Below are 17,312 nucleotides of genomic sequence, written 5' to 3'. Positions count from 1 at the left end.
TGAGACTGATCAGGTTTGATGATCACTGGATCAGACTCGGTCAGTGTCTGACTGCAGGAATCTGCAAGAACACACAGATTGGTGTTAAAGTTAAAAAAGAAAGTAAGAAAAATCCATAAAATATTTATGTTAAATAAATAATAATACTGAAAGAACATTGCTAAAGAAAAGTAACACAAAACACTGCCTAATCCCATCTCAAAGAATTAAAATGATTCCTGCTGCTGTAAATGAACACAAACTGCTGGTATGTTGTTGGGCTGAATGTTTCAGCATAAATGGTTCAAATGCAGGATTTCATTTGCATGACACGCCCACTAGAGATATAAAAACATTCACAGAGGAACAGCTGAGATGAGAAAAAGCTTCCTGTAAGACTCTGGGTGTGTTTCATGCTGTCAGGTTCATCACTGCTCTTTACACATTGGCTCTCACTTCTTTAAAGTCCATCACCGTGTATCACTGTAACACTCAGAAGAACATTCAGCTCTGATCAGAACCTGCCTTTTTTCATCTTTGTGTTAATTAAAGAAATTAATTAAAGAAATAATTCAGGTCACAAATCATCACTGATTCATTCAGTCAGGGGCTCATGCCAACAACTTGTCTGTTATTAAATCTTTGTGAATGATGGAATAATTTAAAGCATAGGCTTGTCTTTTTTTCTCATAAGGAGCAAAGCTCTTCATCCAGAAGCCTTTGAGAAGATGTCTCTAGTATGTCTTAGTGACATGAACACATAAATATAAACTGTAAACATTTCACTCATGCAAAAGAAAATGCTACATACTAGGTGTAAATCTCAGGTTATATGTAACATAAATAATCCTAATTTTTGAAACATTTAGACAGTTATTTTTTATAATGAGTCTCATACAGAATGCAGTTCGTGCCTTTTTCTCGACTTTATTTGTTAAACTCTGCTGCCTCCTTCAGTTGTTTCAATTATTGCACCTCACACTGTGAGAACAGACTGTGTGTTAAACACAACACACTGCTGGAAACATGCTGTATTATTCCTGAATCCACTCAGTAAACACTGATTCAACTGTTGGTTAAAAATCCTGTAAAATGAAGGGATTAATAATAGTTCACAATGATTTTATTTAAAAATGATTGTGTGACTGTTTTAAAATGCTGCAAAACCTTACAAATACATTACAATAGAAGAAAGTGAAAGTGTGACTGAGATGATTTATTAGTTGCATTGAGAGGATGTGTGTAACATGTCTCATAAGGTTTTTGTAAGAGGAATCCACTATTCTGTCTCACTGTGAGTCATGAGCGCAGTAATAGTGGGAGACCTCAGTCAGTCTGGATCAGGAACAGCATTTCCAGCACCACCGTGATGAGCACTGGGGCACCTCAGGGCTGAGTGCTCCGTCCACTGCTGTTCACTCTGCTGACACACGACTGTGTAGCAATGCACAGCTCCAACCATATCATCAAGTTCGCTGATGACACGACCATGGTGGGTCTCATCAGCAAGAACGGTGAGTGTGCACACAGAGAGGAGGTACAACATCTAATAGCCTGGTGTAGAGTCCAACAACCTGTCTCTGAATGTTGACAAACCTAAAGAGATGGTTGTTGAGGAGCCACAGAGCATCCATTCTCCACTGAACATTGACAATCCTCTGTGGAATCTGCTGAATTGCTGTTTTTGCACACTGCCACCAACTGCTGCTATTACCTAAGTGTATATATTTTTACAAGTAACCTTTGTTTACAATCCTCTTATTTTTGCTCAGTGTGCTGTATAATATACTAAATATACACTGGTCTATTTTGTGTATCTGTCCTGCAGTGTTTTGTCTTGCACTGTTTGCACTAAGTTGCAAACTACACACTTTACATGGCTAGGACAACTTACTTTAGGTCCTTAGCTCTGCGTTGTCACATGTAGCTCTGTTGTTTTATGTAGCACCATGGAGAAACGTTGTTTCATTTCACTGTGTACTGTTTCAGCTATTTATGGTCGAAATTACAATAAAAACTTCTTGACTTGACTTGAAGTAATCTTTTGCATTTTTTTTTGATAAATGCAAATTTAGGTGTCTATGCTAAAGTGTTTGGAATGTGAGTATTAGTTACTTGTCTTGTCACTGTCTTGGCAATTGTTAGTGTTAGTAGAAGTGTCTCTGGAGATGCTGAACTTAGCATACAGTGACAAACTGAAAAATGTCTTCCTATTAGAATAGATGTGTCCAATCCACTCCAGAGCTTTTCCTGCAGGTTGTCGGATCCAAGCTGTAGTATAGCTCATAACTGAATATGAAACCTTGCAGTGGATGGAGAGACTCTGGCCTGGCTGGACTGTCATGGAAGCAGGCTGAGTCAGTTCCTCACCATGTACATCTGTGGAGGAAAACACATGGTGATATCTCACACAATATCTGCTGCACCTTTATTCTTCATCTAATAGAATGATATCCAGCTCTGATGCTTGGATTTGCTTATCTGCTGATGATATTGGCTGATAATTGTTATCTATGCTCGGGGATCTTCAGATTATAATAATTGCTATATGTAAGCTAAAAATTTATCAAAAGTTTAATAAGGTGTTTATTTGATTGTTTTGCTCATTCAAAGAATTTTCCATGAAACCAGGTTTTCCAAAACAAGCAACTGTATTAACAGATCAACACAATGTAGTTTAATTTGAGTGTCTTGATGCTGGATTCTGGAGTCATAACAGAATGTGAAAAGGGAGATTGCCTAAATGTACAGATGGAAACACATTGAGATGGTTGAGTTTGTACAGACTGCCCTCTAGAGGCACAAAAGACCTGTTTCCAAATGATCCAGATTGAGAGTCATTTAGGAGAAAAAAAGAGAATTTTCTTGCTGTCAATAAAAAAGTCTCAAATGAAACAGCAAAAAAAATTAAAGAAGAAATTCAGAATTGGAGCATTTCCCTCGGAGAGTTTAAAAGGGTGAAAGCACTAATTAAATAAATAGTTAATCAATTGGTTTAACCAATCAGTTAATTGAGAAATCAATATTAGTCTCAGTGAGCTCAATTTTCTAGATTTATTAACACTCTTTCCATAGTTCTCTCTCTGTCACATAATATTATATATACATATATATATATATATATATATATATATATATATATATATATATATATATATATATATATATATATATATATATATATATATGTATATGTGTATTCAGTGAATTAAATAAAAATACATGGATACATTGTGAACTTGTCATGTGACTATAGTTAGTATGTGTTTGAGTTTAAGTATGTGTCCAAAGTTTGTGTAAGTATGTGTTTAAGTATATGTCCAAAGCCACACTGTTGTATGTGTTGTGTTATATCTTTATTGCTTAAATTCAAAATTGAATTACATAACCTTACATCCGTATAAATGTCCAGAAAATGTTAATAATAATCCATTAAAAGTCAGCAAGTGGCAACATGTAAGTCAGAGACACTGTAAACATTTTGCTATTTTGACCTCCATGAATCTGAAAATGTGGGATTGTCATGTGACTATAGCAAGTATGTGTTTTTGTACTGATGTCTAAGGGGAAGTATCACTGTGTGTCACGGGCGCAGTAATAAACTGCAGTGTCTTCTGTCCTCATGCTGTTCATCTGCAGATACACCTGCTTCTTACTGTCGTCTCTGGAGATGGTGAAGCGGCCCTGAACTGCACTGGAGTAATATATGTAACTACTGTAGATGCTTGCAACCCATTCCAGTCCTTTTCCAGGAGCCTGTCTGATCCAATTCATGTAATAGCCACTAATGTCTAATCCAGAGGCTGTGCAGGTCAGTTTATGAGACTGATCAGGTTTGATGATCACTGGATCAGACTGGATCAGTGTCTGACTGCAGGAATCTGCAAGAACATACAAACATTTGTGTTCATGTTAACACAAAATTATTTTAAAAGCAAGTAATAAAATACTTAAATTGTTTCTTTATAATAAATAAATAAATAAATAATACTAACATTGAATGAAGATTGCTAGAGTAAAGTAACTCAAAACACTGCCTCGTCCCATCTCATAGAATTAAAATGATTCCTGCTGCTGTAAATGAACACAAACTGCTGGTATGTTGTTGGGCTGAATGTTTCAGCATAAATGGTTCAAATGCAGGATTTCATTTGCATGACACGCCCACTAGAGATATAAAAACATTTACGGATGAACAGCCGAGACAAGAAAGCTTCCTGTATGTATTCTTGTGGTATTTTCTAGTGTGCCCTAACACTCCTGCTGCTTGTATTGAAGTATTATTGCACTGTGCTAAGCATAAATACACAAACTTTCCCAATCCTGCTCATTTATCATTTATTTTCTAAATATTTTATAAAACCCCAAAAAGTGAGTATAACTGTAGAATTTATAAAATAAACTGAATATTGTTGTTAAATATAGATCACTTTTGCAGAGTCCCAAAAAAGCAATTATCTGTTATTTGAGTTAAATGAAGCTGGAGAATGATTAGAGTGTTTAAAGAGAGAGATGCTGAATGTGTTAAAATATACTGAGAAGGGCTTCATTACAAAGACTGACATCTAGAGGCATAAAAACAAACAAGTAGAGAATTATAATTTAATAATAGTTTATACTGTATCCTGGAATGAGGGTTTTGTTGAAATAAAAATGTAAATCTGATTTTACAGACATTGTATAATTTTAACAGAAATACAACACACCTGCTTAGCTAACAATAACTAAAAATCCTCTAGGAAAAGAATTTATAACTAATTACAACCTTTGACAACAAATTTTGATGAACATAAGATCATTGGCATTTTGGCTTCTCGATAAATGCACAGGAAATACTATCAGATATCTAAATGTTATATTTTGATGTTAAATGAATTCCTGATTCTAATTATTGTATTTTACACTGATGTTTAAGGTAAAAAAAAAAAAAAAACAGTCTACCTATTACATTAGGAAATATCACAGCTATATCCAGCAGCCCCTTCAACCTGTACACCAAAACAGGAAAAGAGCCATTTTGCGTGCGCTAACATTATATAAACTCTGTCCCTGACAACACCTCAATAAAGCCTGATGACCAAAGAGCAGATCCCACCAGTACAGCCTCAAGAGCAAACATGCTGCTTGTTTATTTCCTGGTGCTGTGCATATCTGCATCTTGTAAGTTCACACATTTGTTTAAAGCATCTATCGTTGTACTTTGTGTAACTGTTCTTGAGATTTTTTAGAGAAATTTGATTAATATGTACTTTTTACATTTTTTATTGCAGTTGTTTTTGGCACAATCAATTTTGCTCAGCCAGGTCATGTGAATGTCCAGCCTGGACAGGCTTTGACCATTGTCTGTAAAGTGTCTGGATATAGCTTGACTGATAGCAGCTATTGTACAAACTGGATTCGACATGCCACTGGGAAAAATATACAGTGGATTGGATTCATTTGTAGCAGTGGAAGCACAGGGTACACAGAGTCACTGAAAGACAGGTTCAGCATCACTCAGGACACCTCCACAATTTTACAGTATTAAATAAAAGTTTATTTATTGTTAGATTGTAATGTAATCAGTTGTAAACAAAATATGATTGAGCTATTTAATAACCACAGAACATAATAGATAAATGATAACAGTACATGTGACCTGTTTAAATTAAACACTGTGTGAAAATGTGTGTCTGGTTTTAGTACAGCTGCTTCCTCAGCTCCAGTCACTGTGGCTCTTCGGGCGCAGTAATAAACTGCAGTGTCCTCTGTCCACAGACTCTTGGTCTCTAAGTACTGTGTACTTGCTGAGACGTCTTCTGTTAAAGTGAGCTGGTTCTTCACAGATTCTGCATATATTGCTTGATTATTTCCTGTACTCATCCGGCCAAGCCATTCCAGAGCTTTCCCTGGTTTCTGTCGTATCCAGTGTAGGTTGTGGCTTGTCATTGAATATCTACTTATCTTACAGCAGGAGACTGGTCCAGTCTGATCTCATCACTGCTGACACCTAGCAGATAAAACATAACAATCAAAGATCATCATCAACACAGTCAAGATATTCTGATGGAAGAAATATACAGTAAAGAAGTCTCAGGTTAACATTATAACAAAGACGTAGTATTGAGCAACCATCAGCTCCATCATTATATGCTATTTTATTCAGTCGTGTGAAATGAAGTTGGGGTGAGCAATAGGCTGATTATATATATATATATGGGTGAATTTACATGAACATCTTTCAGCTGTTAGATTCCATAGTTTCATGAATCCTTCTTGAAAACAAGTGTGCTGCTGATTTTCATATTTAGGAGTTTGTAGTAATGATGCTGCAGAAAACATGTACATATCACGTGATCTCTCGTCAGATTCTGTGCTGCTGAACAGACTCTGTGTTTCTAAATTCAGGAAATTAATCATTTACCTGTAGTGTTCCTGCAGCTGATATCACAAAGGAGGAATAAAAGCATGAATAGTACAGTATATAATCACAACTAGTCATCAGAATCATTGTCCTAGAGCTGATTTACCTCAAGTCAAATAATTAAAGACATCATAATGTAAATGTGATACATAACATGGGGATTATTATTATTAATATTAATAACTGCTAAATTAGATTGGAATAAAGAAGATATGAGTGCTGAGTGTGAATGGATGTTGTTCTGCATAATAAATGTCTCTGGGGTGCAGCTTCCTGCTGAGGGAATATTTACAGCTCATGAGGACGTGCTTGTGTAAGTTTTTGTACAGCTCTGGAGTCTGTTGTGTCAGTGTGAGTCTTGTGCACAGTAATAAACTGCTGTGTCTTCAGCTTTCAGACTCTTCACTTCTAGGTACAGCATGTTTTTACTGGTGTCTTTAGTGATGGAGAACTGGCCCTGCAGTGACTGAGCGAATGTAGTGCCAGTGCCAGTGTCAATCCACCCAATCCACTCCAGTCCTTGTCCTGGTTTCTGACGGATCCAGTTCATGTAGTAGCTGCTCATTGAGAATCCAGAGACAGTACAGGACAGAGTGACCGACTCTCCAGGTCTCTTCACCACAGAAGCAGAGGAGGTCAGGGACTGTCCATAAGAATCTGGAAGAAAAGAGGAGAACTAGGTAATGTTATGTTATAATGATATAATGCTATTAGTCACAACAGAAAAAAACATAAACTTACATGAAATGAGTACCAGTAAAATACACTGTCCTAAAATCATCCTTCTCTGAGTTCTGCTTCACCCAGATTTAAAGTGTATGGGAGTGTTATCTATCACAGAGCTCACTGGAAACTAGAGCAGTCAAGAACATGCTGTTTATACACGACTCTATTTGAATAGGGAGTGTCCATGACCACTATGGAGGAGTTCAATCCACAACCACATGCTGCTCACTGTATAGATGAGTGGATGATTATAAGGTTCTGTGTAGAAAAGCAACAACTAAATGTTTCACTCTCGCTATTTATTAGAATCGGAGAAGCTGTAATTATCCACTTTACTTTAGATCATTTTTAATATTACTTTCTCTGAAAGAAAAAAAAATTCACATGCAGAGAAATTCACATTTCATATAAAGGTTTAATCAGGCATTTATTTGTATAAAATTAGACAATAGATCAACACAGGGTACTAAGACACTTTATGTAATGATTGTGTGGTTGAGTTTGTACAGACTGCCCTCTAGAGGCATAAAATTCCTCTTTTCAAATGAACAATAACTAGAATACGTTATTCATGAGAAAAAGATTATAATCTTCTGGCTGTCGATAAAAAGCATCTCACTTGGAGCAACAAAAAAACATAAAGTAGGAATTCAGAAGTGGAGCATTTTTATCAGTAGAGTTTAAAAGAGATGTCATGTGTATGTCATGTGTAATCTCAGGTAATATGTAATTCAAATAATCATAAATTATGAAAAATAAATCAGATGTTTGTCTGATAATGATTTGTACTGAATGAGTCTTATACTGAATACAGTTTATGGATTCTTTTTTTTTTCACTTTATTTGTTAAACTCTGCTGCCTCCTTCAGTTGTTTCAATTATTGCACCTCACACTGTGAGAACAGACTGTGTGTTAAACACAACACACTGCTGGAAACATGCTGTATTATTCCTGAATCTACTCATTATACACTGATTCTAATTGTTGGTTAAAAACCTTGTATCATGAAGGGATTAATAATAGTTTAGAATGAAAACTCTTTCAATAATGTTTTCTTTTTTATTTAAAAATGACTCTATGTGACCGTGTTTTAAAATGCTGCAAACTATTATGACTTCATTCCATGAGAAGAAAGTGAAAATGTGACTGAGATGATTTATTAGTTGCATTGAGAGGATGTGTGTAACATGTCTCATAAGGTTTTTGTAAGAGGAATCCACTATTCTGTCTCACTGTGAGTCACGAGCGCAGTAATACACAGCTGTGTCTTCAGTCTGCATGTTCTGTCCTCCAATTGTTATTGTGTTAGTAGAAGTGTCTCTGGAGATGCTGAACTTATTTTTCAGTTTGTCACTGTAATCTGTACCCCCACCAGTATAGATTATTCCAATCCACTCCAGAGCTTTTCCTGCAGGTTGTCGGATCCAAGCTGTTTCATAGCTTGTAACTGAATATGAAACCTTGCAGTGGATGGAGAGACTCTGGCCTGGCTGGACTGTCATGGAAGCAGGCTGAGTCAGTTCCTCACCATGTACATCTGTGGAGGAAAACACATGGTGATATCTCACACAATATCTGCTGCACCCTTATTCTTCATCTAGTAAATGAATGAATTTGATAAAGCACTCACAAGAAGCAGCTGCCAGCAGGAGCAGTAGAGATGTAGAGAACATGGTGTGTGTTGTTTGTACTGGAGTCTTCTCTGTTCTCCAAAGTTTAACAGACACCATCACATCATATAAATAGAGTGAGATCCAGCTCTGATGCTTGGATTTGCTTATCTGCTGATGATGGGAGGAGAATGTATCTGCAATGTATTTAAATCATGAGGAGGAGATTCATCTGATGGAGGATATGTGGGTTTATAACAGGCGAAAAACTATTTTGTTTAAAAGTCTTTTTTATGAATTTAATAAACCCCAATTACAAAAAGATTTTATATTTGGAACTTTCTCTTTTAACCACAATGTTCATTTTTTTCAGTAATCTGAATGAATGTCGCTTTTGTGCACAGTAATACACAGCTGTATCCTCTGTCTGAAAGTTTTGCCCCTTTAAAAACACTGTGCTGCTGGAGACGTGTGCCAGACAGCAAAATAGGTCTGGCCCAAATCTGGCCCACACAGTGCACTTACACTCGGCCCACATACCACAAAGAATGATCACCCTTGGGTGGCCCATATCTGGTTTGCCACAGGTGGGCCACGCATGGGCCAGCACAAGGCCAGCACTGGGCCACACTGTTTGTTCAGAACAGGGACAGCACTGGGCCATACTGCTGACCCAGATTTGGCCCACAGAAAACATAATTGGGCCACATCTGGCATGCCATCATATAAAGAGTGCCATCATTGTCAGACCTGGTCTGCATCTGGTTGACATACCACATGCCATGCCATCACTCAGCCAGCAGTGCCAGCTTAACGCCAGATCTGGCCCAGACCCTTTGCTATGTGTTATAACACACATATATATAAAACTTCATATCGAGGAAAACACTTTCTATGAAACATTTTTCACAAATATGCAAAAATCTGGTTAACTGCTTAATAAATATTGCAATCATTATACTCTATAAATAACAAGTACATCATTTTCCTGTGTATATCCCTTCACCTGTTAGATAGCAACACTTTTTTTAAACAAGTAAAGTAATAGTGAACATACTGAGAGCAGGCAAATTCAAAGTCCAATAAAAAGACATTCAGAAAACCTCAACATTCACAGCAAATCATTGAAAATCTCTGAATATAAATCATTTTAATTGTATGACAATTTAAAAAAATAAATCTTGTTTAATAAGGTGAATACAAATTAGGAAAAAAAAAACTCTGATTTTACTAAACTGAAAGGGTTTAATATTGAAATGTTTAACTATATACTGATTTATCATTTCCTAAAGTTATTTAAAAGTCAATCCCACAGGACAAGGAACAATGATTCAGTGGCCTGCAGGACAGTAATATGGTCATGATCCAATCTGAATCATAACTCAGTTCTAATGAGATGTAGAGATGTCATGCTTTATTTAGTAGATATAATCTGGTGTTGTCTGCTCACACTTCTGAGAAACACAGAAGGTAAAACATGGAGATAAGACACTAACAGTCTTCTAACAGTCTTCTGTACTGGGTGTTTTTTTAAAGCGTCTTTGTTGATCTGTCTCACTGTGAGTTACGAGTGCAGTAATACACAACAATCTCTTCAGTCTGAAAGTTTTGCCCGTGTAAAGTCACAGTGTTGTTAGAGGCTTCAGTTGAGAAAGTGATCTTGTTTTTTAGTGAATTTATGCTGGCAGTATCACTTGAGCTGCAGTACCAGCTGATCCATTCCAGCAGTGGCGGGCTGTGCATTTCAGATCTAGGCCTTCACTGGTGTCCTTCCTGAATGAATCCACCTCTATACCATCATTATGACGCCACCATGGGCGTCACTAGGCCATTTTCTACTCAGCCCTCCTAAAATTCTGCGATTTTCCATAAACTCTACACAAATTGGTGATCTCCTCAGTCCCCTTTAAATTTCATATGAAAACAGCGGCAGACTTCAGCTCCTCCCCGTCTTTCAGCACGTTCTTCAATCCACAGACCGAGGATCAGAGGACAAGTGTGTGTGTGTGTGTGTGTCTGTGTAAGTGTGTGTGTGTGTGTGTGTGTGTGTGTGTGTCTGTGTGTGTGTGTGTATGTGTGTGTGTGTGTGTGTGTGTGTGTGTGTGTGTGTGTGTGAGTGTGTGATCAGGAAGACTCGTATTTGGCTTGTTCAGTACTCAAATGTTATACACATCTATGCAATACACTGGAATTATGCAATAAGTTTACCATCCTACCCTGTTAGTCAAAGCTTTATTTTATTTATTTATTCATTTATTTATTACTATTATACCCTCACTGGTTGCTGAGCCCCACTTAAATGAAAATTCTAGAATTGCAGCTGGACACCACGGCAATAGATACTAATCAACCGTTAATTAAAAACAAAGTAAAAAAGAAAATAGGCTACAGTATTTCACACCTCACAAGGAACAGTCAATTTTATTACGGTTACTTTTCTCAAAAAAGACATTCTTGATGACGTACGCAGCAAACTGCAATCTCCGGAGAACGCAGCATCCAAAATGAGACACAGTGAATATAGAAACACTGTATATGGGCGGGTCGCTGCCTCTGACTACTAAGGACTTAGAGCTGGGCAACACATGATGTCAGCCACTGGCTGAAATATGATTGGATAAATACTCTTATCATAAATATACACTACTGGAAGCAGCGCAACCAAGAGAAAAGCTATGAAATGTAGAGAATAGACTATTGGGAATAATTTAATACACATTCATGGAAAAATATATTAAATATATTAAAATGCAAGTCAGTGATTCAGATCACTGCTGTTTAGGCCAGCAGAGAAGGCCTTGCTGACCCTGACAGTCCGCCACTGCATTCCAGTGCATGTCCTGATTGTTGTATCCAGTTAGTACAGGAACTAGTGGCTGAGTATCCAGTGATCTTACAGGGGACTGAAAATGATTCTCCAGGCTTAACCAGCATGACTGCAGACTTTACCAGTTCAATACATTTAATACCTGTGAACAACAATCATGCAATTATTCAGGTGAAATCTATCAACAGGAAAAATGTACACAATGATCTGCATCTCTCCAAAATTCTCCACACACTTACCAGATGTAGCTGTTAACAGCAGGAGTAGAAGTGTAAAGAACATGGTTTGAGCAGAACCTGAACCCAGATCCTCACTTCTCCTGAAAACACCTCTAATCATTTATAAAGGGGTTTGATTTGTTGATTTGCATATAAGTGTTTAGGCTTTCAGAAGAGGCATTGCCTGCAAATGTAAAAACATACACATTCACAAAATATTAGTTACTTACTATTTATTTACTATGTAATTGATCAAGCTGTGTGGATGAAGCAGCCTGGTTTAATGAGACACTGATATAATGGAGCTGTAATGTCTTAGCTTCATAACAATGCTGTAGTTAGAGTTTATGACTTTGATGTAAATCCCAGGAGAACATGTTCTCATATTTATGACACACCTTCAGTCCTTTAAACCTCAAAATGTTGGGTAGATGTTGTGTGAATAAAGAAAAAACAACCATCACAGGCCTTAAATCTTAACAAAAAGTATAATGTTCAAACATTTCTAAAGTGTGTGCAGGTTAATTATACAGTATACAGTTCAAGACCAAAGGTTGAGTAAACTTTTTCAGGTGAATTGTCAGTAAAAATGGAACATAATTTGCACAACTGTTCAAATGTTTAGAATTTTTAAACATTTTTCCTTCTATTTTTGTATGTAATCATTTATTATTTCATTACGGAGGCTATTAAACGTAATGGAAAATAAAATGGATGTGTGTGCCGGTCTGGGAAAACTCATCAGATGCAGGTGAAGGACAATTTTGGAGGTAAAAAACTCCACAGTGTGAAGAAACCATGCATGAAAATGTGTGTAAGAAGCAAATTCAACAAACAGTCAGTCTGTCTGAAGATTTGTAAAACCTTGCTGTAAGTGTGATTTACTCACACACAGGTGAATGTCAGATATTGATAGCTGAATTGAACATGAGTGAAATGAACATGAGCCTAATCAATTCAATGTAATCAGAAACCGACTGTCGAATTGTTCATGAGGCTCCGGTGCTGTAGTCAGAATTGTTATCATTATTATATATTTTTTAATGAAGGAGAATGTTGGGAGCTAGCACTGTTTCAGTTTACTTGGAGTTTTTGTACAGGGACGTTGTTTATCTGTCTCACTGTGTGTAACGAGCGCAGTAATACACAGCTGTGTCTTCAGTCTGCATGTTCTGTCCTGTTAATGTCACTGTGCTGCTGGACGTGTCTCTGGAAACCTGAAACCTGCTTTTCAGTTTCTCACTGTAGAAAGTGTTACCGCTACCACATATACCTCCAATCCACTCCAGAGTTTTTCCTGCAGGTTGTCGTATCCAGTATGTACAGTAGCTGCTATCAGTTAATGAATATCCAGACACTTTACAGGTCAGAGTCAGTGACTGACCAGGAGTTAATACTGTGGATCCGGTCTGGATCAGCTCAACACAGTGAACACCTGTTAAAGAAAAGTTATTTTAATGATGTAAAAGCGAAAAGATTTAAGGAACCAAAATTGTATTACATGTCAAATGTAAAAACACTTACAGTGTACGGCTGCCAGCAGCAGCAGCAGTAGGGATGTAGAGATCATGGTGTGTGTTGAAGCAGAAGAAGTAAAAGCTCTTTGTCTTCATTGCTTAAATATATAACAGGGAAGGACATTTGCATAGAGACACTCCTTATCTTAGGGTCAGAATGGGATGGATTCCTCTACACATGAAAATCTCCCCGTCTCATGAACGTCTCTAATCTGTGATTATAAATCTATAAAATTTGGAACATTAAGAGACTTTCTTAGGTCTCTGAATTTATGTGAAGAGAACGCACTCTTCATATGAGCATATTCACAGAGCCGGATTCACTGAAAATCCTCACAACCCCGTTCCTCTTAACCACTGGCATGACAGGCATGGCCCATTCACTGCATAACACTGGGGGGATGACCTCCAGCTCCAAGAGTTCATTCATAATACATGAAAATAATAATAATTATCAGTCATATGTATGCTGCAATCTAGAGAATTACATTAACACAGAAATTATTCTCATGTCTACAAATTTCCTGGTTTCTGTGTTAAAATAACAGTGTGAATAACTCCTTCCATATTTGACTCTCACTTGGTGAAATATTGCAGTGTTTTCTGAACAGTATGAACTACATTTAACATTATAATCAAACCGTTCAATAGAACATGATGTTCATTCGGGTATAGTCTGCCCTCTAGAGGCTTTAACTGATGAATCCAGAGAGAAATAGCTGAGAAGATTCTAGATCAGGTGTTTTTAAATTCTGAAGAAGAATTGTAATCTCTAGTGAGCAGAAGGCAAAGCTGAAATCTAATATCTATCAACAACTCAACAGTGAAACTATTCTCTATACTTCATCTACTTTATTATTCAAAAGTTTAAATTGATCTTTGAGAAATTGAATCAGCAGCAGTGTTAGGTAAGTTACTTCGAAAAAGGTTATTAATTACTAATTACACCATCAATGCTGTATTTAAAATGTGTTTCTAATTACTCTGTCTGAAAAGTAATTTAATTACTCAATAAGTAATTTAACTCATTATTAATTACTTCCTAAAATCCCTATAAACCTTGACTGGTAGCCTGCAATCATTTTTTTAGCTCACCTTTGGACACCTTTTCTACACTCCTGATGTAAAATCAAGTTTTGCCTGCTTAACATTTGTACTGTCGATGAACATGGATCACTCAAAAGTGTTTGTCGATGCTGCCTTGTCAAGTGCTTCAGTAAATTACTCGTGGTATTGTCAGGGGCCGATAGTTTTTTCACCAGGACATAGCTTACATTTCACGTTAATGTTCTTGTCTACCTGGGCCAAAAAAGAGAAGTAATTGGAATAGTTCCATTTGGAATAGTTCCAAAACAGCCACTTGCTCCTGCTACTAAGTAATGCATTACACCCAACAGTGATCAAGATCAGTGATCTTCATTAAATTGCCCCTAGGTGTGAATGAGTGTGTGAATTTATAACATGTCCAGGTTGTACGCTCAGTGTTCCTGGGATGGACTCTGGATCCAGCACTCTGACCCGAATAAAACACTTCCTAAAGATGAACAAGTGACTGAATACATTATAGTGATTATTGTCTTGTGATATTAAATGATTATATTTTTATTCCTAACAAATAGACCTCAGTCTGTAAGGTTGGAATCACATATCCTCAACCCTCATCCTGAACACCGGCATCCCACAAGGCTGCGTGCTGAGCCCACTGCTCTTCTCCCTGTTTACCCATGACTGTGTTCCATGGCATAACTCCAACATGTTCATCAAATATGCAGATGATACCACAGTTATTGGCCGAATCAGCAACACTGAGGAATCGGCCTACAGGGAGGAGATCCAAAGCCTGTCAGCATGGTGTTCCATGAACAACCTCACCCACAATGCCAAGAAGACCAAAGAGCTCATTGTGGACTTCCGGACATCTAACAGCAGCAGACACTCCCCCATCTACATCAATGGGTCTGAAGTCTCCAGCTTTCAGTTCCTGGGCGTCCACATCTCTGAAGATCTGTCTTGGCATTTGAACACATCACCTCTGGATAGGAAGGCACAACAGTGTCCTTACTTCCTGAGAAGATTAAAAAAAGTTCACCTATCCCCCAAGATCCTGACCAATTTTTACTGCTGCATTATTGAGAGCATCTTGACAAGCTCCATCACAGTGTGGAATGGCAGCTCCACAGTGTATTAAAAGAAATCACTGCAAAGGGTTGTGAAAAGCACCCAATGCATCATCGACACCCAACTACCACTGAGTCTCTTCACCACAGTAGATGTCTGCACAGAGCACACAAAATCATCAAAGACTCCTCCCACTCTAGTCACAAACTGTTCAACCTCCTCCTGTCCAGGAGGAGATACAGGACCATCTGCACCAGAACCAGCAGGTCCAGATTTTTCCCCACAACCATAAATCTTCTGAACTCTACACTACACTGCTAGGACACTCATGTCTCACTACACTTCACCACGTTACAGTTCTGCTTCATGCTGTACATTTACATTTTCTCTGTATAATATAATTAAAATGTGGATATTGTTAATTCATAGATTACACCTAGTTTATCTATCTATCTATCTATCTATCTATCTATCTATCTATCTATCTATCTATCTATCTATCTATCTATCTATCTATCTATCTATCTATCTATCCACTGTTTATTATCTCTGTTGCTGTTGTACATACAATGTACATAATGCAGACTTTTGCACAAATATTTAATTACTCTTTTCTTAACACTTTATCTGCTGTAAATACAATTTGCACATACTTCTCTTTGCACATACTGACATCGACTTATTTACTGATGTACACTACCAGTCAAAAGTTTGGACACACCTTTTAATTCAATGTTTTTTGTTTAGTGACTTATTTTCTGCATTCTAGAACAATACTGGAGATTTCAAAACTATGAAATGACTGGAATTAAGTAATCCATATGTAATGACAACAAAAAACAGTCAGTTGTTATTTTAAGACACGAAGGTCAGGTGTTCTGGAATAGTTCTTGCAGGAACAGTATTGTCAAGTGCATTTGCAAAACCCATCAAGCACCATGATGAAACTGGCTCACATGAAGACCATCCCAGTAAAGCAAGACCAAAACTGACCTCTGCTGCAGAGGAGAAGTTCATTTAGAGTTACCAGCCTCAGAAATCACCAATTAACAGCACCTCAGATTAGAGCCGTTATGAAGGCTTTACAGAGCATCAGTAGCAGACATATCTCAATATCAGCTGTTCAAAGGACATTATTGTGGATTTCGGCCGCCTTCAGCATTGCTGCTGAGGGAATATTTACAGTTCATGAGGACGTGCTTGTGTAAGTTTTTGTACAGCTCTGGAGTCTGTTGTGTCAGTGTGAGTCTCGTGCACAGTAATAAACTGCCGTGTCTTCAGCTTTCAGACTCTTCACTTCTAGGTACAGCATGTTTTTACTGGTGTCTTTAGTGATGGAGAACTGGCCCTGCAGTGACTGAGCGAATCCAGTGCTAGTGCCACCTTCAATACGCCCGATCCACTCCAGTCCTTGTCCTGGTTTCTGACGGATCCAGTTCATGTAGTAGCTGCTCATTGAGAATCCAGAGACAGTACAGGACAGAGTGACCGACTCTCCAGGTCTCTTCACCACAGAAGCTGAGGAGGTCAGGGACTGTCCATAAGAATCTGGAAGAGAAGAGTAGAACTAGGTAATGTTATTTTATAATGATATAATGCTATTAGTCACAACAGAAAAAAACATAAACTTACATGAAATGAGTACCAATAAAATACACTGTCCTAGAATCATCCTTCTCTGAGTTCTGCTTCACCCAGATTTAAAGTGTATGGGAGTGTTATCTATCACAGAGCTCACTGGAAACTAGAGCAGCCAAGAACATGCTGTTTATACACGACTCTATTTGAATAGGGAGTGTCCATGACCACTATGGAGGTGTTCAATCCACAACCACATGCTGCTCACTGTATAGATGTGTGGATGATTATAAGGTTCTGTGTAGAAAAGCAACAACTAAATGTTTCACTCTTGC

At 37.5% G+C, this 17,312-nt stretch overlaps 3 gene segments (V, D, J or C); all 3 read right to left on the bottom strand.

Moving 5' to 3' along the window:
• Positions 1-6,743: 6,743 nt before the first annotated feature.
• LOC131363757 (immunoglobulin heavy variable 7-4-1-like) lies at positions 6,744-11,828 on the bottom strand (the record flags this gene model as incomplete). The annotated part of the segment is given in 2 exon segments: positions 6,744-7,039; positions 11,786-11,828. Coding segments are annotated over 2 exon segments (339 nt in total), but the record flags the coding sequence as incomplete, so codon positions are not given.
• A 1,054-nt stretch (positions 11,829-12,882) lies between these two features.
• On the bottom strand, positions 12,883-13,334 carry LOC131370904 (Ig heavy chain V region 914-like). The segment is given in 2 exon segments: positions 12,883-13,199; positions 13,289-13,334. Coding segments are annotated over 2 exon segments (363 nt in total).
• Positions 13,335-16,648: 3,314 nt separating this feature from the next.
• LOC131363018 (Ig heavy chain V region 914-like) lies at positions 16,649-17,071 on the bottom strand (the record flags this gene model as incomplete). The annotated part of the segment is given in 2 exon segments: positions 16,649-16,947; positions 17,032-17,071. Coding segments are annotated over 2 exon segments (339 nt in total), but the record flags the coding sequence as incomplete, so codon positions are not given.
• Positions 17,072-17,312: the final 241 nt, after the last annotated feature.

The sequence above is a fragment of the Hemibagrus wyckioides genome, linkage group LG02, assembly GCF_019097595.1.
Source record: "Hemibagrus wyckioides isolate EC202008001 linkage group LG02, SWU_Hwy_1.0, whole genome shotgun sequence".
Taxonomy (NCBI): Eukaryota; Metazoa; Chordata; class Actinopteri; order Siluriformes; family Bagridae; genus Hemibagrus; species Hemibagrus wyckioides.
This window is presented reverse-complemented; position numbering and strand designations above follow the sequence as displayed.